The sequence below is a fragment of the Microcebus murinus genome, chromosome 20 (assembly GCF_040939455.1).
Source record: "Microcebus murinus isolate Inina chromosome 20, M.murinus_Inina_mat1.0, whole genome shotgun sequence".
Taxonomy (NCBI): domain Eukaryota; kingdom Metazoa; phylum Chordata; class Mammalia; order Primates; family Cheirogaleidae; genus Microcebus; species Microcebus murinus.
Window position 1 is genome coordinate 26,712,137 of NC_134123.1, and position 20,832 is coordinate 26,732,968.

A 20,832-nucleotide genomic window follows, 5' to 3' on the forward strand; every position below is an offset into this window, starting at 1 on the left:
AGCGTGCTGGTCCCACGTTGCCCATGGCGTGTTCTAGCAGGCTTGATGTCCTTCCACTTTGGGGTGTGCCCCTCTCTGCTGGGCCAGCCAGGTGGGCCAGTGGGCAGGGAGCTCAGAGTCTGACCACCCCTCAGTCTGCTGTAGATTTTTAAGGGGAAAGGCTTGAGCCCCTCTTTGTGGTAGCAACCATGCCAACGCAGGGTAAACAGCCACTTCTGAGCGCCCCAGCTCCACTGTCCCTTGGGGCATTTGTGCTACCTGGCAGCAGCAGCGGGGAGGGAAGGGAAGGGAATGAGTCTGCGTGGAGGAGAGCAACACTCTGGCCATCTCTGTCCCTCTCCCCAGAAGGCAGCCCACCTGGCATGTCCAAGCTCTGAGATGACACACATGTCCCAGGACCCACCGGCCCCCTGTGGCACCCTGGTCTGGGCAGGAGTTAGGAAATGTTCCTGTGGGGACCATTGGCATGAAAACTAAAGGGCTGAAGCTTCCTGGGGTTGGACAAAGGCTCACAACGTGGGCCCAGGAGAAACCGTATGGCGCCTGCCAGCTCAGCTCCTGGCTGTGGTCAGAGGGGAGTGACCCTGAGGAGTTAGCCAGCCAGGTGCTTTGAGTTCACTGGGGGTAGCAGCTTTTTGGCTCTTGATGGTGGAGAAGCTCCCCCGCAGTTCCAGGGCCTCTGACGACGGCCCGAGGTGTGAAGGGACAAGACAAAAAACACTTGTACCTTTTCCACGGGCCTCTGTGTTCCTCTGAGGTTGATCTCTACTGCAATCTTGTTCCTTGTGCTGCTCTTTCTTTGCATGTCATCAGTGGTAGGTTCTGGCACTTTTCCTCAGAATTACACCTGAGCTATGTTTTTTCCCATCTAAAACTTTTCCCTCTGAGAGAATCTGGTGACCAATGTCTCTAGTCAGCCATCTTGCCCCTTCCCTCTCCCAGTCTTAACCATAATTTCTTGTTTGTTAAAAAGCAATAATGCATATAAAAATCCTCTTAAATTTATTTTAAAGATAGGCATATGAATATGTATACACACGTATGTAATCATAGGTACAGGGAAAAATGTTGTCTACTTAGGTCCATTGGCCTTACTTCGGTAGTTGTTGTTCTCTATTGAGCTAATGCTTCGAAATTTGCAAAGCCTGAGAGCAGTTGCTTCCTCATTTTTTTCTTATTCCGTCTTTTCTGTCTCATCCCTCTATCCTTCCCCTCCCCTGTTTTGTTTTGCAAAAGTATTTCACTAGAATACCTTTCAAATAGAAAAAAACATCCTTTCATGGTAGCTTTATTTTTGATGATTTCCATGACTACGTGTTTACACGTCCATTACACAATAAAATCGGTGTCTCCTCAGGAAGGTAAATGTGTTCATCTGTTTCATCCTAGCATTTGATGCTTTCTGGTTTCCAAATAAGATTCAACAATTAATGGTTTTTTCCTTGTTTATCTTTCCTTCTCTCGAGTTTTTGACTAGCTTTGAAAATAAGGGCATTTTCATTATATTGGCATACGTGGCAAGTACAGAAACCTTTTTCAAGACTTGGAGGTCAAGTTGTTTAGGTGGAAGTGTGTTTGTGCAAAGAATCCTACGCACAAAAAAGCCTTACCATCAAGTATACTTGAAGCTCCCAGAGTATGTGGGGCATAAAACCTGATTTAATAGAGGGCTTATAAATATTCTCAGATTCAGTGTAATCATGCACGAAAGAGTTTCCACTCTTTTGTTCTAAATCCTTAATTGAATGGAGTTTACCTCTTAGAATCTTGATGAAAAGGTATACATTTAAATTACCTTGGAAATAACTGACTTCTCACTAACTCATGCAAGAACTAAACAAGTTTCAAAGATAAAGAAACAGAATACTTTATTATAAAACTTATAAAATAATTAAATATTACACATATATTTTGACTTTTCTCTATAATCCATGGTTTTATTCAACATTTTTCCTCAAAATTAAGATCACTTAGGGAGGCAAGTGAGAACACATAATAGGCTATTAATTAATAAATTAATTTTCCATAAAATAATAAAATGATAATTATATAAAGAAACAAAGAACTTGCTGTTTTTCAGGGGGTGTGGAACCTTTTTTCCTGATAAAATGGCTACTATTGTAGGCCAAGCCAAGTAGATGGAGACAAGTTCCTAATTATTGAACTCATGACTTTAATTAGAATGGGAACAAAGGATGCTGCTAAATTTAACAAACCACTGTCTAGTTGGTTATGCTGAGCTGGTGAATCCAGCTAGAATTGAAACTTTTTCAAGTAAAACTGGATTACATTCAGCAAAAAAAGTTGAGGAATGGAATAGAATCATGTAAATATGCCCTTTATAACCACTTCTGAAAAAAATTACAGGAGGGCACAGTCTTGCACATTACTTTGGTTTTGGCAAAATAGTGTGGTGGTTTTTCAATTGAGAACAATCTTAAGCTCATTAATGCTTACCAACTGCTGGCTTCTGATGACTGAAAATGATAAAATATCCGCTGAAGAGTGTGGGTAGAGGATGATTTATTAATATTCATGTAGCAAGAAGGCAGATAGATTTTTCTATTGCCACTGTTTCTTTCTTGTTACCTAAATCCCAGGGCAAATTTAAACATGTCAGTTGGTAGAAAAAAGCCACAAGTGGTCTTTAATTTTCCAAGCAGCTCTGATAATTTATAGGGAGCATTTTTATAAATGATGGCCTCTTGAATTTTTTTTTAACCAGAAACAAACACTTCCTCATTCCCAAAGAGCAGGCTCTGGCCTCCCATGTACTGGTTCGGCAAGCACCAAAAGTTATGAGGTTGCTATCGTGTGAAGGGCATTAATATTTGTCTCTAACATGAGTTGTTTTGTCCTGAACATGAATGTCAGTCACATGGAGATCTGAAATAATAGTCTGTGTTGCCCTGTTTTCATAATATTCCTTGGAATACTTTTCAAGTTGTTAATCTTAGTCTTGGAGACTCTCTCTACAAGCAGAATATACCTTAAACAAAGTAATAGACATACACACACACACACTAAATAAACATAACATGAAGCTTGCTAGTCCAGCAGCAAGCAAACTTGTGAGCACCATTTGGCTTCTCCTGGTTTGGGTGTTCACAGTGTGTATGAAAACTGTGAACTGACTCCAGGCCACAGTTAGGCAAGGTGTTCCATCCACATTGGACTGCTCCAGGTCTGTCTTAAAGGACCTTTATAAACCAGATGTCTTTGCCATCAAACCCTTTGAAGTTGAAAACCAAAGTTGACATATCTCAGTATGATTCACCAACTTCTTTTGTATAACAGTGCAAACCAAAGATTTTTTTTTTTTAGTCAGATTTGTCATCGCTTCCTATTTTCAAGTGCTTCAGAGTACCATGTGCTTTGGGGAATTGAAATAGGAGCTTGGTGACAACCTGTATGTTCCTCAGAGCTGGCTCTTCAACCACTGCGCATGCTCAGCTTCTGATCTCAAAGGTGGCTGGTCTCTCCGGAGGCTGAAAGGTAAGACCCTGGCTCTAGGGTTCTGAGGTGTGGACACCAAGCTCAGATCTTCCTTGTGCAGGATTTGCAGCACTGTTTACCATAAAACTTGTGGTTGCAGACACCATGCTGAGGAACCAGGTGGCACCAGGCAAAGAAATCCACACAGGAGGGATCCTCTAAAACAAGAAAAAACAGTCAGCATGGTAGTAACAGCTGTCAGCCTTTTTCCTAAGGTAAGAACAAAGACTTTGGGCCCACCTACCTTGTGTGGTTCTTCTCATTACACAGGACTTTGGTAGGGGACTGAGATGGGGGCAGGATTAAGATCCCACAAGGGACTGCAACCATTAGCAAAATTTAATCAGGTGGGAAACAACGGATGTTACTTTAAAAAGTCTTATCTAGTCCAAAATCGATGGCCCATCATCCCCACATAGCTGGGAGCTACCAGGGGTTCTGAATCAGAGGGTCTGGTGTAGGGGCTGACATTGTATGTTTCTAGCAAGTTCCCAGGGGGTGTTGATGTTGCTGGTCCATGCACTCTACTTTGGGGATTGAAGAGCCTAATATTTTGGGAGTCAAGACCAGCTAGATTTGAGGCCTCCTGCAAACATTCTGTGTGGGCTTAAATAAATCTCACAGCCAGTTTGCTAATGAGTGAAGTTAGGCCAATACTAGTCCTTCCTAATTTCTGTGCTTGTTCAAGTAAGATGACAGGTATGATTATGTATTGGAAGGAAGAGATCAGGAATTCTTGTTCAGATGGACCTCAGGAGATATCAAATGCACATAAAATTGTACATAAAATTATGTAAACATAGGTGTACATTTTAGGAACTAGGGTCTAGGCATCTTCTTGTATTCTTAAAGCATATTATCATTCATACCTAGAATGGTTTCCTCCTGTGCAAGCCTTAAGCTGCCTGTAGCTTTGACTCAACCAACCTCTTCATTCCTAGAGGCTCCCAAATGGCATCCTTTGGTGACTCTCCTATTGCACCTTCGAATGTGGCATGCAAGACTCTGAAACCTCTTGCATCCTGTCATGTTATAATTCAGAATTACCTAGAGTTCCTCTGTCAAATCTTGATGATTCTGCCTAAAATTCCCTTTTAACCCATCTCACAGTGGTCCCATGATCCTTTCAGAACATAAGCTAGTTCATGCCATGCCTCTGCCCCCTACTCTCCCCTGGGCTACCACTGGAATTGGAGGTACGGTCATGATGATACCTGAGAAGCCCCCAGCTGCTGGGTGTGGTCCCCCTGCCCCACCAGCAGAAGAGAGTTGTATCCCTGAGCTACCAGTGTAAGTATTCTGTCTGATTATAGTTATGACGATTACTAGTAGCTGGTTATTTGGGCTTCTATGAATTAGTTATTTATGCTTTTAAAAATGACTTTGAAGAGACCTAGGAGTCCTTTCTTTGTCTCACATCCTGCACGCAAATAATCAAGAGATATTATTGGCGCAATCTTCAAACTATACCCAGCATCCAACCCCTTCTCACTACTGCCCCTGCTCTAGTGGATCCCTCTGTCTGGACTACTGCAGCCACCTGAGTGGGCAAGTCCTGTTGTACTCTAGGCAACTCCTACTCTTCACTGTAACTGCCCATGATCTTCCTCCAAGCCAGATCCTATTGTTCCTCTGTGCCACTGGCTTCTGTCTTATTCAGAGTAAAATCTGAAGTCTTTATTTCAGACAGGGACCCCTTTCAGTTTGTCTAACCCACTCTTTACCTTCCATTCCAAGCATCTTGCTGTTCCTTAACTGGATTCATATATTCCCTCTTTAGGGCCTTTGCATTTCCTATTCCCTCTAACCAGGAACATGCTCCTTCTAAACTCATATGTGGCTCATCTTCCCCACGTCCTGGAAGTCTCTGTTCAAATACTATACATGAAGAGGCCTGCCCCTGCCATCTAAACTGGTTTTCCTACCTTCTCCCCTCCATTTTTTATACATACCCTGCTTCAGTTTTACTTCCTGCTACTTTATCATCTGACATTGTATGTTATTGGTTGGTTGTCTGTTTCCATCTGGAAACAAAAAGGAGAACATTGTCTGAAGGTAGGCACTTGGTATGTTTTGTTCCTTGTTCTATCTCTGATCCAGACCCCAGAACAATTCTTGGTTCACAGTAAGCATTATTTTCCTACCTTATGAAAAGCTCAGAAAGTTAAAAATTTTCCCAAAACTGCCTAGCTAGTGTCTGAGTCCTTGTACCTTTTGCCCCGATACAGCTGCCCATCTGAAGATGTGGGATTCCACGAGGCAGAGTTTATTGATGCCTGATCAGCCCTAGCTTAATGTAACCAGTCTGCAGCCCAGGCATCTGCCAGACCATACAACCAACCAGTGGCAATGTAGCATGAAGACGAGTATCACTGCCTTGGGCCTTTGATAAAATATGCATGGCTCAAAATCATAAGGATCCTTCCCCAACGTGGAGATCTAACCAGAATCTCCACATGAGGCATCTGACAGTGCTCATGGTGTAGAATGAATGCCTGGCAGGCAGTACAGGTGGGGGCCGCAGGGATGGCAAACCTGCTGGGGTGTTCTGGAAGACAAGATAATGCCAACCTGGGCTGAATCATCTTGTCTAGGGGCTAGGTTGAGTGAGTGCAATGGCTGGAAACTGCTACCTTGAGTGTAAGGGAAGGCTGTACCCTCTGAAACCCTCAGACTCTAGCCCCTAGTGGGAATCTGAGAAAAGTCAAAGAAGTGAATACTCTTCATGAAAGTACACTCCAGTGGCTTTTGTAGTGGTCACCCTTTGGAGTGATATGGGAGAAGGACACACACGGCCATAGTTCAGGCGTGGCAGTGTTCCTATACCTGGGATAGAAATAGGAAAATTAGGGGAAAATGTAAGCCACATTTTTGGCCACACACACACCCCATGGTTTGTGTCCTGTACCCCTCTTTCAATAGCCTTTTTTCACGTGACTTCCCCTCATTCCTGCGACACAGACATGACCATTTTCACAACATCTAATATCCCTCCCTCCTCTGACACACTGAGCTTGTAGCTTAAGAACAGGACCCTGTTTTATTCTTTGTGTTTAGTGACTCTGCTGTGAATGTAGTAGAGGGGACCTCGTGGCACTTTGCACACCATCTTTCACTTATTCATACAACAGATATTGAGCACCTACCCTGTGCAGTAAGTAGTACATGCTTGGGTGAACAAGAAATAATTAGAGCAATGGTCTCCCTGAAAGCACTGAGGGGCTTATAATTTATGGCCACCTGACTAAAGGGCAGAAAGGAAGACAGGAGCTACAAGAATAGGACCTCTTCCTAAAAAATGTCCATTTCTTCCCCAGGTAGAATTCCAGCATGGATCTGGACAGGACCTGGCTTTGAGCAATGGAGGCTTGCAGAGAAGATACAGAGGAGCAGACGAAGGAAAAGTGATGCCCCATCCTGGAGCTAAGACTGTAAGTAGATAAACAACAACTTAGACACAGAGTGATACGGACAGGGGCGAGCCAGGGTGTGACAGTCCTGGAAAAGCCATGACTGCATAAAAAAGAAAACCCAGCAGTTCGATGCTGGAAATTGAGTTTTGAGCACAGGGAAATTGTTTTAGGTTGAAAAATATTTCCTGGTGTTTGTCAGATTACTTTAAGTTGGACTAGTAAGAAGGGTACAGTTCAGATAATTGAATTTCCATTTCACCATCAGTACTCATTGCTCTTCATGGGAACTGACTTTAGCTAACATTAGCTAATGTTTAGGAAACATTGAAGCTGCAGTAAGAAGGCAATATACACTCGCTGTCATTGACTCTAGTTTGGCTCCTTGAGGGTAATTCTTCACGTTCATCTTCCCACTGATTACTATGATCTCCGGGCATGTAACAGTTTACCGGGTCGTTATTTTTTCACTTGTTTATTCAATAATTAAAAATGACTATTTCCAAACTGTTGCATCGTGGAAGCTGACACCTAGGCACACACCATCTTTTTGACACAAACAACCCCGGCGTTATGCAAGCTGTGGGCTTTTGGAAAATTCACGAAAGCACGGTGCCCTTTACCTCTCTTTTCAGGAGCTGGACAGAAGTTTGTGTTACAGGCTCGCAGCACCGGAGGTTTCTGCCGGAGCAGGCAGCTGGAGGAAGGCCGGCCATGCTGCACACAGTGGACCGAGCGCATCTGCACGCCTCCCCCGCAGGTAACCGTGCACTGCAGGAAAGAGGAAGGAGTCAGCGCCATGCAGCTGGAACTCATCCTTTCCTAGGTCAGTGACATCACATGGAAGGAAGCTCTGTGCTTCATAAGATTACCAAGATGCCTGCTGATGACACGAAGATCGTCTGGAGCCAGGCACAGAGTCTGTCTGAACAATCGGGAGCCCTTTCATCTGATTAGAAGGGTTTTAGGCAAATGCTATCTATCTAGCCCAAGAGCGGGTGTCTCCCCATTAAGTGACTCATAAAGAAGAGAGGTTCCAGAACTGCAGACACAATCACTGCAGATCCAAGGGTGGAAGAGATAGTCCCAAATTAAGACTTGAACGATGACCATTGAAGGTAGCTTTCGAATTACGTCCTCAGTGCCCAGATTCTGAGTTGGCGTTGTGGATTTAGTGCTGCTTAGAAGTCAGTGATTGCACTGTCCAATCAAAATTTTTAAAATGTAGGCAACTGACAAGGACTCTGTTTCATTTTATCCAGATATACACATATGAAAAGCTCATATATTTTGTAATAAAAAAAGGGAAACATCATGGAAAAATGTAGCACTTTAAATTGACTTTTTGTTGGTTTAAAAATTCACTATATTATCCCTCCCCCAACCCCCAATTTTACTGTAGACAGATGAAGGCTTTATCTTAGCATGATACGGCCTGTTATTTGAGAAGAAAAAAATATGTTGGGGTGGAAAACACAGCTATATGGCTGTCATCAAATCACCTAAACCGCTTTTTCTGTAAGTATGAGACAGTAAATATTGTAGGTTGTATGGACCATCTGGTCTGTGTTGTAACTACTCTCCTCTGCTGGTGTAGCGCAAAAGCAGCTGTAGTCAATATGTACGCGAATGAGCCTGGCGATGTTCCACTAAAACTTGATTTACAAAAACAGGCAAGAGTCTTGGCCTACTGGCAATGTTTTGCTTATCTAATCCCTCTAAGAATGATATGCATAGCCCTGAGGGGTTAGAAAACTATAAGGTCCAAACTGAGCTTTGGAGTCCTGAGGACACGTTATTCTCAGTGACGTAGCATCACCATCCAAGCCTAGTCACTACGAACCAAGCGCATGTGACCAAAGCGTCATCCAAATCCTCTCAGAAGAACAGTGGCTCTAACATCTGAGGAGCTTAAAATCTGCCATCTTTGGCTGAGCATTAGGACTACCTATCTCATCCACAAGGGAAGGATGAGACTGCCCATTAGTAAGGTTGTTTTAAGCATTATGTGAAAGTGAAGTGTACTTAATAGCTAGGATTAGTCAAACCCTTGCTATGTACTTTACTAAGAAGCTAATCACTAAAGCCTGTGAGAGCAGGATTTCTAATCAGATGATGGTTGTAGCAGCAACATTAGCAGTCTATGACAGGGGAACTGATCACAGACCAGTCTACCTTAGACTTTGAGCCACTGGTGGACTAAAAGCAACCATTCACAGAATGCCTCCTTTCCCACATCACACTTGAATACAAACCTCTGGAATCTGTACTTACCTGTTGCCATGGCGATGAATACCATCCAGCTACCATGTTGTAGGCTGGACAAGGCCTTCGGTGGCAGGTTTCTTCCAAGTCCAGGTTTGGTTTCTTAAGGTTGCGACATCTTCGCTCTGGGAAGCTTATCAGCTTTCCCTGGAAGGCCTTCTCACTGCATTTCATCTCCCTCTTCCTCACACCCAAGCCACAGGTTGCAGAGCACTAGAGCCAACCAAGAAAGGACAGGTTAAGAGTGCAGAGTTGCACCTATACATGTGAAATTAGAGGGATGGGATTATGGGAGGTCACCCAATACATTAGGGTATTAAAGATACAGCAGCCCAGTGCCTCATGCTACTGGTAAGGAAACCTAAAGTCAGGGAATTAGAATGATTTTCCCAAAGTCACAGAGCTCATTAGCACCATAAAAAACAAAATGAATGTGAGGTAGAGTCTTAGAATTGGCAGAAGGATGAGATCAGGGCACTATTTGGCTGCACACATTTGGGATTAAACACTTGAGGGTCTAGGTCTACCTGAGACCTCTTGAAAGTCTAAGCCAAGGAGGGTAGGGCCCAGAGAAAAGGGTTAAAGACCTCTGAGTGGAAAAACCACCATATGAGAAATAATTGTCTTTTATGTTTACCCTTAGCTGACATTTAACCTAAACCTGGCAAGGGGGTAAAAGGAATAAGTATAAGAAAATGTTCTGAAAAGAATTGCAAATGGTCTTACAGAATAATGGATGGGGCCCTGGTAAAGTGGATAGATCAGTAAAATTGGCATTAGTGTAGATATCGCATACAGCCCAAGATGCCATTGAGCTTCACGCTTACTCCTCTATGGGGAGATGTACTTACTAGCTCCATTGCAAAGATGGGAAAACCAAGGTTTAGCTGTGTCAGTGGCTAACAAAGCCACACCTGAAGGCTGATTTCAAACAGGGGTAAGTATGATTCAAGCCCAAGTGTTTAATCTCTCTTAAAGCAGGTATAAACATGCATAAATCATATGCTGAAGGCATAAAAGTCACTTTAAAGGGATAAAAGCCCCCTCCATTCGACCTTGCCATCTACTTTATTGGATATTTTTTTTTGTCCTCCTCAGTCTTGGCATGAGACTATAAATGCTTTAGGAGCAGAGCACTTATTTGTCACCCTTGTATTCTCTGGGCTAGCTGCTTTCCTTATGTTTCCTATGTCTGTGAATTCAACCTAGTATCCCAAGCTGGGAACCTACACAGCATCTTCACATCTTTCCTTTTTGCCCACCCCTACATATCGGAAGGTACCCAGTGGCTTTTTTTGGAAAGTCAACAGCATCATTTCTCTCTATCCCTAAAATGCTTTCATCTTCTGGCTCAATTAGTGGAATGGATGCATATATGTGGCTATTGAACTATCTCTAAAATGAAAACATTGTTTCATTTCTTTAAAATTTCAAATTGACTCCCCAGTGTTTATAGGATTCATTTCTAGAAGGTCCTCAAGAAGTTTCCCATTCCAGCACACCTGATGGTCCCATCCTTATTACACCTAGGATCCTCCGTCATGGGTCTCCCATGTAAGTTGCACCCTCTGCCTGGAACAACCTCTCCCTGACTCCACCTTTGCTAGATTCCTGCTCATCCCTAAGGCTCACTTTCCCTGGAAAGTCTCTTCTGCTAAGAATTCCTCTGGGTTATACCTGAGGCTTCCTAGAGCAGCACAGACTTCTAGTGCAGTACTTTGCATTCCTTATGATGTTTTTCTACATGTGGTTTAGGAAGTTTTGTGCCCCCTGCACAGACCTAATCAGTGAGACATGTACTTTATCAATAGTTGCTGAAAAAATATTGGGAGGGAAGAACTGACAAACAGTGGGTACCTGGTATGTACGCACGCTACAGAAAGGAGCTTTGTGAACTTGAATAATGGTAGGTGGCCTAAGCCTTTCAAAAAAAAAAAAAAAACCAATGCATCTAAACTCCAACCTCACTCCACGACGAGGCGACCCACTGCAGCCGGGTGTTTTTGGGGCATCGTCCTAGCACACATCCCTCCTGCGCTTCGGGTCTGGGGAGGCTGGTGCACAGGCTCTCGGGGAGGGTCTCGGCAGCAGAACTTTTGCACGATACTTCACGCTTCCTCACTCCTCGTCCACAGGTCTTGGAGCACTTGAGAAGCAAAAGGTAAAATGTCATTTGCATGCATGCATGCTTCAGCTGATTTTCTTCTGGGTAAATGCTGAGAACATACTAATGTAATAAAATGTTTGCAACACTATGTTTAAGCATTTGAACAAAATTCCCAGTAAAGTCCAAGTTCTTGGCATCAGGAGAAATCCACCCAGAGGCCCAGGAAAGACAGTAACTCGTCCATGATTAGCCTTCACTTTGCAAATGTCCAGTGGCTGCTGTGTCCAGGTCATTATGAAGCACCGGTTCTTTTCCAAACTGTAACCATGAGTGCATTTCTCTCTGGCACAAGGCAGAGCTCACCTGAGCAGTTAGCTAAATGGGATTCCTAGTATCTCCCACAAGGAGAATAATAGGAGAAATACATGTATAGAACACATATATGTACAGTAGCAACAAAAGAATCTTGGGGATGATTTAGTTCTTAGCCCCAACATGTGCTGTCTCTATTACACTACTGGGGACAGTAAGAACTGAGCAAGCATTTGTGAGTAAGTTTGCCTAATATACATCTTTAGGCTAGGCAACTCACTCTCCCAGTTTTTTGACCCTGACAACTCTGACATCGATAAGGCAGGAAGCCGCCATCTTGCTTTCAGAGAAGTAGTTAAAAGTGTGCTAAGTTCACTTAAAACACTTTGGCTCCAGGCTCAGATTTGTCCTCTAGGGATGTGTCACCATTCCTACCCTAGAGACTTATTTTCCTCTCAGAAGGACCTGAGGAGAGGTGGCCCCTTGGTAATATGCAGGCTGCAGGGGCACCATTCTAAGCCTGTTCAGAGGACCCGTGTCAAATCATGCTGGGGAAGAAAGGGAAATGATATAATTAGCAAACCATGGTGGCAGAGACTATTAATGCCTTCCACATGATGATGCATTTTAGCATGGGTACCCTAGTCTATATCACACAACTCTCTCACAAGCATAGGATAATTGCTATTATCCTTTTTACAAAAAAGGCAACTTAACATCTGAGAGCTGGGGCATCTTGACCAAGATCCCTCGCATAGCTGCTAGTAGTAGAGATGACCATACACTCACCTGAGGCCAGACCATGGACATGAACCACACTCACTTTATTGACATACAAAATTTCCAACTGCTGAATTCTTAATAGAATTTTCATTTTATGCTTGCAGCTATTTTTCAGAGTGGCAAAATTATAGATTTCATTCCCAGACACATAGTTTTGTAAAGGAAGAAGGACCCCTTTCATGTTAGTCATAAACCAGTTCTTAAAAAGGGGCAGTAGGTTTCAGTAGTCAAATAGACTCCATGAACTAAAGCCCTTTTCATGAGGTCTGTTTGCCTTTACCCATGCCCACCATATAGACTGGGCCAAACAATTCTTTAAATCCCTAACTACAAAGAAAGAGACCAGACTCACCAGCATAGACTATTTAGATTTACTCCCTGCTATAAATGCACATTCATCCTCTCATTTGAAAGTAGCCCTAAACAAGGTCAAACGTATTTCTTCCTCCTGGGTCCCTTATTCCCCTACTAGACATAGTCCTAATAAAGGTTACTCTGCTGGACTTATTCAGAAATCAACACTCTGTAAGATATAAAATACCCTAAAGACAGGCATGGCAGAAACGGGAGCAGTGGCTGCCACGTGGCTTCATCGTTCCAGTGATGAAACTCTTCATTCTTCTCTAAAATTTGTTAGCCACCCACGGTTTGGGCAGAGTTTCTCATCTTCTGCACCGCAAACCTTTTAGATCAAATAATTCTCTGTTGTGGGAGCTGTCCTGTGTTGTGTAGGACATTCACCTCTAGCTGCTAGGTGCCAAGAGCACCCTGCAAATGAGATAATCAAAACTATCTCCTGGAAGGCAAACTCACCCCCATTTGAGAACCTCTGCTTCACAGGGGATTCTGAGTAGTGAATGACAGGTGGTTCCATACCTCTTCCAACTATAAAATTTTATGCCTTTCACATTAGCTTATTGTATGCTCAGCCCCTCCCTAGTCTTCTAACTCTTGCTTCAGCACGAAAGAGGTGACTATCCCTTTCATTTGCTTTAGAGAATTCAGTTGCCAGGTCTCTATGCTAATCTTCCACACCAGGAGTCCTCAAACTTTTTAAACAGGGGGCCAGTTCACTCCCTCAGACCGTTGGAGAATGCAGCACACATTCCATACATGTGCACTGTGGGCCCGGGACGAGTCAGCTGCTAAGCAGGACAGGCAGCAGTGGCAAAAATATCCGGCAGGTGGGTGGCCCACAGACTGTAGTTTGAGGATGCCTGCTCTACACTGAAAAACCCTCTCCAGCTGTGCACACTAGTATAGCCTAAGCAGCCCGACCCTCTAACGTCTGAACCTGTGAGGAGAATGCTAAGCTCTGGGACAGGGGTTTCAAACCTTCGGGTTTCCTAAGAGTCACTAAACACATGAGTTACAATGCAGATTCCTAGGCACCACATTACCTTGGTGTGATTCCCAGGAAGATGTAAACAGGTCAGAGCCTTTTCAGCAGCAAATGCACCTGTATTTTCACCACCTGCATCTTTTATGGGGGGTGATTTTAAAGTCTTTCCCACTTACCTGAGACCAGGGCCCAGGGCTCCATTCCGGAGGGCAGGCGTGGCTGTTGCAGACTTGAACCTGAGTGGGCGTGCTCACTGGGCAGAGGGAATGCAACACCGCTTCCTCCTTCTGGAAGGGCCTCTTTTGCACGCACTGGACCTTTCGGCTCTGCTGACCCCCAGCACAGGACTTGGTGCACACGCTCCATTCACCCGGCATCCAACTTTTAGGGAAAAAGAAAAATATTTCCAATGGAGCTCAGACTCTGTTTCATCACACTTCCAAAGCAGTTACTCTGAAAGATTAAGCACTTGATGAAAGCCTTAGATCAATTTTAGAACCAATAAAGGACATTTACACAAGTTCTTTGACAGATGTTGAGGGCTGCACACATGTTACCCAGATATAAAGAATTGCATTTAATTACCACATGGTTCCAGGGAAAAATATATTCCTGCCTCTGCATGGGAAGAGACCCATGCCCTTTTAATATCTGCACAGTTCATTCAGCCACAGTGACTGCGATTATTTTAACTATGTTTGAGGGATTTTTCCTAGGCATGAGGGATGGAAAGTGAAACGGCAAGCCTCCTTTCCATCAAAAAACATATGACACTGTGAAAAGGTGGGTATGTGAACAAAAACAATCCTTTTTAAGTGCTGCAAGGGAAGCAGACTCAAATTACACAAATGAGGCTAATGGAACAGTGACCAATGAGACAGAGAGAGAGGCAGGTGGATACATTCAGAGAAGGTCACACAGAAGGTATCTCTAAGTTCTAAAATTTCCTGATGGGTTAGAGATCTACCCTCATGCTCTTTACTCAAAAATTGCCAGGTTTTTTTTAACACCTATCTGAGACTTGGTATATATTTGAATGATGAACCACTGAAATTACTAATCCTTTTCAGTTCTTTCAAGTAAAATTCTATGATTTGAAGGCTCAGCATAAAGACGCACCACATATATTAATAATATTACTCATTTGGGCCACAGTAGCAATGTATGAAAAATGATCTTGGATTAGAAATATTAGTATTTTATTTCCTAAAAAGAGAATAAGATCAAGTACATTTTTCCTATACCTCTGATTTTCTGTCACCTTGCATAGTCTTATAATTTTCCTTCTGGTTTCCCTACAAACGGATGTGTGTAAAGACCTTTAGTTCAGAGAATATAGCATGTAAGTTCTAGGATTACATGTACTCTAAAGCACTGTAAGCTTGACTATCTTAAAGATGATATCAAATAGAATAATTCCTCATTTGTACAATTATTTATACCAACTTCAACCTTCATCCACCTGTCCTCAGACCCCCACACTGTCCATTTTAACTGCCAGGTATTTTCTGTATATAACATTTTAATAGCACAGACTGAACTGCATCTCAATTATTTCATCACATATGCATCTCTTCCATTTGATTGTCGGTTCACTGATAGCAGGAACTACTTGTTACTCATTTCCTTTCCCCAGTTCTCACCTCAGGGCCTGGTATACAGTCGGTGCTTATGATGTGGTGGTTACATGAGAAAGTAGTGGAGTTAGAAATATAAGGACAAAGGATTTTATCTGCACTAAAAGTCTAACCGTTTCTTTCTAGTATTTTCCTTGGGGAACAAGAATTTCTGAAAGGCCCCATTGTTCCAGTGGAAAATACTGAGAAATAATGAAGGGGGGCGGAAGATCTTGCCCATGTCACTATTCAAGCTCTGCAGGGGCCATTGCAAGGGGCTGTCCTCCTCTTACATAGCCAAGAAATTCGTTACAGCTCAGAACAGCATTTCTACTACATGTAGTCATCAGGGAAGTCCATGGCCTTGGTGCTCTCCCTTTCCATGGATGTACATGTGAACAGGTTCCCTTTCTTTGGTTGGATGGATAATAATCAATAATGGGAATGAGGCTCAAAATGTCAGCTCGCCATTCAAGTGTATTGAATACCCCTACAGGTATGTGAACATACCTCACACCACCTAGAAGAACAGGTTACTCCAAAAGGATCAACAACATTGTTTGGTAACCATAGCTTAGAGCCACTGGCACATTTCTTAGAACCAGATATTTTCGTAGCAACAGAGCAAAATCCATGGAAGCCCCCCCCCCATTTCTTTCTCCTCTTTGTGTCCATGATACATCTGGTTCCATAGCCTAAGAGAAAAACTTGGGCACAGGGGATTGGTGGAGAGCTAAAACCGCAAATGATTATGGCAAATATACTATTATTTACAAAGAAAACGTATGCATATATATAAAAAGATTGTGTAATATGACTGTATCACCACAAACCAAACAGTACTTATTAAGATGATCTAAAACATTGGTGAATACAACATTACTTTAGAATAAACTCTGTCCATTCCATATAAATATATTTGGCAGAAGATAAATCACCTAAAAAGAAACTCCATTTGGCTGGGAAGATGGCTTAACATTAGTGTTCAAACAATTGCGTAGCTAAAATCAATCCAGGAAAAAACTCATGAGTCCCACATAGGGTACCATCAGCAAATGGGGTCACCACTTGGCCTATACCTCTTTCTTTTTGTGTCTTGCTACTGTGTAATTTGCATTTGGGGTTTCATGGTCTGCATAGTATGATTTGGGAATTCTTGGATGACTTATATAAAAGTTAAACCTACACCAACATGCAAATTTAACTAATATAGGATTCTATGTTATTTAAATATCTGTTTGATTCAGTTTTGAGAGGAGGAATTTTTAGGCAAAACTTTTTTTTAAAAAAAGATATCTTCATATCCCAAGGTTAGGTTTGTATAGCCAAAGCCAAGTGAGTGTTTAAAGCAAATTTGTGTTTTCCAAGTCATATTTCAACCACAACCATCTTGTTCTTCTATTATTTTTTTAGGCATTGCATCTACCTTTGCATCTCTTTCAATTAGAAGTTACTAGAAGTAGGCTTTCATCATCTCGTAACAATAAAGGCATGCAAGTACGGACATAAACACAAAGTCATTTCCAGATGACTTACTAGGCCGGGCAGGAGAAAGCGTTGCATATTTTGGGTTCAGTTGCTGGCTTGGTTCTTGCATTGCAGAACGAGGAGTTGACTTGAGTATTTTGATCTCGTAAGCAAATGGCCTTTACACTTATGTAACCTAGTGAGACATGAGAAGTTACAAAGTAAAAACTACAGATAGCTATTTCAACTTGGTTTCCAAGTTTAGCTTCTGTTTTATCAGCGCTGTGATATCTTATTTAAGAAATGGAATCCAAAGATTTTGTGAAAACATCTCTTTTTGATAAAATCTTTAACTAATTTGAATTCCATTTCCCACCCCAAGATACTAGAGTTCGTATTTTAATACTTTTAACGTGTATTAATAGATTGTTGGTTTTCAAAACTGATGTGGATTCTAGAACCATAAAATGATAAATACAACCTTTTGGAAACAGACTGACTATAACAGAAAACATCCCATCAAGCTCTGAATCATTTACACACATCAAATGGCTAACATTCTTCAAAGAAAAACCACTAGTGAATTACGTAGAGGAACCCTAAGATTCTGTTTTGCCACGAAGCATCTTTACTTCCATAAGAGTACGATGCTCATAAAAAGCAAAATGTTGACCTCATTGAATATGTATTCATACCTATCTGCCAGGACTCTTTTGTTTGATTTCAAAATTCAATTCAGGACTTCCTGACAGAGGCGTAAGTTCTTTTGGAATAATTGTATTTGCAGCTCCCCAAATAGGAATGCTGCCTGTCCTATGAATTGTGTTTGTTCTTATTTACGTGGTACTTTTTTTTCTTAAAAAGTTACTCCTGCTGTAAGGGCCTGATTGCACCCCAAAGCTGCTGGCTCACTTCTGCGAGCCCGGATAACAGAAAATGGGCCCAGGGGAGGAGTAATCGGCTCCTGGAAACTGCTAGCTTGGGGCCCAAAGGTAGAGCTATCGGCTAAACGCATATTTCTGCTTCTGAGAATCGCTTGCTTGCAGCTGGACGCATAGGTATGGTGCCAGATAAGGGAGAAAGCCCCCTTAGCCGCTGGCGGGCTACCAGTCCACCAATCATTTTAAAGACTAACACGCACAAACAACTTGTACAGCGCGGGTGTTCAAGAGGGAGGGGGGATAAAAGGGGAGCCCCACCTTTGGTCAGGGTCCTTGCCTGTAAGAGCGGCCACTGCGCTGGCACTCTAGGGCCTGGACCCTGGCTAGCCAGAAAATAAAGCTCCTCTTGAGTGATTGCATCCTTGGTGTCTTTGTTCGTCTGCCTGGCGGGGTGCAGGAAGCCGGTCCCTAACACTGCTACAATGATTAGCACTCAGTCCAGCTCCTGGGGTTGAAGCAGATTTGCTTTCCAGAGGCCCTCAGGAAAACCACATTGAAATTTCCAAAATTTAATTGTTAACTTCAATAGGATTTATTTATTTGGACTCTTCTTCTCTTATGCTTAGGACGTAAACATGGTCTGCATATCACGTCAAGGGGCTGCTAAGTCAAGGCAAGGTGGGAAATTGTACAACACACTTCTGCATCCTCCTCTTGGTTGGATTTATTCCTTGTGAATGGAAGATGAATCAAATTTCTCTCCTCCTCAAGGCACTTCACTCTGCTTGGAATACCAGGAACCAATGGAAATGTTCTCAAAGCATGCATGCTATATGAAAACCTGCTCACAATCTAAGAGTAAGTGAAACCAGGCAGAGTGCAAAGATATGTCTATACCATTATTTCCATTCAGTAAAGAAAAAAATGACACTGTGGTTTGTGTCTGTCTGTTAAACACATTTATGGATATTCACAGGGAAAACAACAAAGTGACACAGACCAAAGTATTAACATTGGCTATTGCTGATTTAAAAATTGTGGGATATTATTTTTCTTCCTTATAGCATAGGGTCTTTAAAACATTTATTAGTAAAAATGTATTACACCTTTTAATTTTTACATATATATTTAAAAACTATTTCTTCATATTTTTGTTAATTAGCATGCACACCAAAGACAGGCCTTCCAAGGCATAAGAATTTCTCCATTTTCTGTATCTTTGCTCCATCCTGGATTCCAAGAGGCCTTATTTTGCTTAGTGGGATGGATCCCGCAGGAAAAGCCACTGTCACTGGGTGCTTGGAATAATAGGGAATGAGTCACCAACCTTCCTGCTTTGGTTTCATGAACCTATTTATGGGCTTTTATTCTTCCTCCCAAAGGGGCAACTGTGAGAACAATTGACTTACCCCCAAACTATGTGGCATTTTTGACATCTAAATAAAATGCCATTCTTCTACTTGCTGAGTGGATGTTTGCTGTTGTTTCTTTCTTGCCAGGGCTAATTCTGAGATGGAACCTATTTCTCTGAGACAAACTTTGCTAACCTCATGCCTGAGGGGACATTTACACTTCAAACAGCAGTCTTCAGCTGGCGCTGGATGACTTCTCACTTGTTTTGACCTTACCTTCTGTAAGTCCCAGGAGGGAGAGGTTTGTAACAACAGAAAAGTCAGGATTGGGGGAAACTAAGTTATAAGCCGAACATTTAAAAATATACATGCTCATATCTATAAATACATAAACATTTTATATGTTTTTCTTGTAAGTCTCAAAGGTGTAACTTTTGAGCCTTGCTTGGTTTCACCTTTGTGAAAATTGGTTCCTTTCTACATAGAAAAATCCTGAAATAGTGCAACAATACTTGCTTTTTATGGTGACTGTTCTCATAAAAGACATTTCTTGGGTGACTCGTTTAAACCATACAACGTTAAAGAGGCCCGAAGTGAAAGAACCTGCTTTAAGAAGAGACAGACTAGAAAAACTTGGAATCGGGAAACCAATTACCTCCACCGCAAGACACCGAGCAATCCGACTGCACCGTACTCCAGGCGTGGGAGTGCCTTTTCGTGGCTGGTTGAGTTCCATTCATGACCTTGGGGAGTGCATACTTCCAAGCTATTCCCGGATTTTTGCCTTGCAGCAGAATCTGGACAGTATGAGACAAAAATCAAGAGATCAGGATACAGGTGGGACCCTGGAATTCCAGAAATCTTGCTGAACATTTTAAAGACACCTGCATGACATTTGGACCTTACAGTTGGTCTACTTCATTGTTTCCAAATATGTTATATGTTCATTTAAAGTTTTCCCATGACACTTTAAAATATGTACCCTCATATTAGCAAAAGTGTCATTTAGATACATGCATAGATGCTAAGGAGCAAAACATAATTTGACGTTTGCCATAAGCCTACAACACATACATGTGTGTGTGTGTGTGTGTGTGTGTGTACTAATGAAGGAAGAAAGGTTACATTTTTAGGTCTCAACCCTGATGTAAACTTGAAAACCTAGCAGGGTACGTACACAGCAGTGCCCCACGAGAACAGCTGACAATCAATCTACATATATACATTTTTATGATCTATCCTGGGTCACAATTCACTAGCTCTCTCCTGGGTAACAGGGAACATGAAAGACACTCCAGAAACCACACAATACCCCGCTTAGAGTTGCCTGTTGTCAACTTTAGAATCCAAAAGGGTTTCCAATAAAAGTTCCAAAGAGGATTTGCCCAAAGAGAACGTGTCTGTTAATTGTGTCCTAGAATGAGCAGGTAAATGAAATATGATCCGAATCAGGGATAGATAATGTATGTATTGGAATGGATTCAGCCTCAAGAAAGGCAAGGACTCAGGATAAATCTTATCCTATGAAGTCTGACTCTAAAAGAAGAGCAGTTGTTTATTAGGCACTTCCCAGGTGCCAGGCACTCTGCTGGGAATTTTTAATGCATTGATTGCTTTAAAACATTCCTCTAATAAATATATAATGTAGTTGTCTATTTTTTCATTCAAAAAGAAAAGTTGAGGAGATAGACCTTGTGCAAAATCACAGAAGTGACTAGGGATTAAATAAGGCTTCTAAGAAAACTGTGCCCGAACAATGCAATATATCACCTTGTTTTTGATGCAAGAAGCATATTACTTTA

At 42.2% G+C, this 20,832-nt stretch overlaps 1 protein-coding gene across 1 annotated transcript in view; it reads right to left on the bottom strand.

The window, feature by feature from the left end:
- Positions 1-1,001: 1,001 nt before the first annotated feature.
- Positions 1,002-20,832, bottom strand: part of ADAMTS18 (ADAM metallopeptidase with thrombospondin type 1 motif 18) — a 124,888-nt gene continuing 105,057 nt past the window's right edge. The window contains exons 17-23 of the mRNA XM_020282703.2: positions 19,686-19,827; positions 16,867-16,993; positions 13,891-14,095; positions 11,134-11,316; positions 9,180-9,383; positions 7,529-7,676; positions 1,002-3,653 (exon numbers count right to left, since the gene is read on the bottom strand). Of these exons, the coding sequence (XP_020138292.2) occupies positions 3,538-3,653; positions 7,529-7,676; positions 9,180-9,383; positions 11,134-11,316; positions 13,891-14,095; positions 16,867-16,993; positions 19,686-19,827 (1,125 nt within the window). The 3' untranslated portion in view covers positions 1,002-3,537. The remainder of the gene's footprint in view (positions 3,654-7,528; positions 7,677-9,179; positions 9,384-11,133; positions 11,317-13,890; positions 14,096-16,866; positions 16,994-19,685; positions 19,828-20,832) is intronic.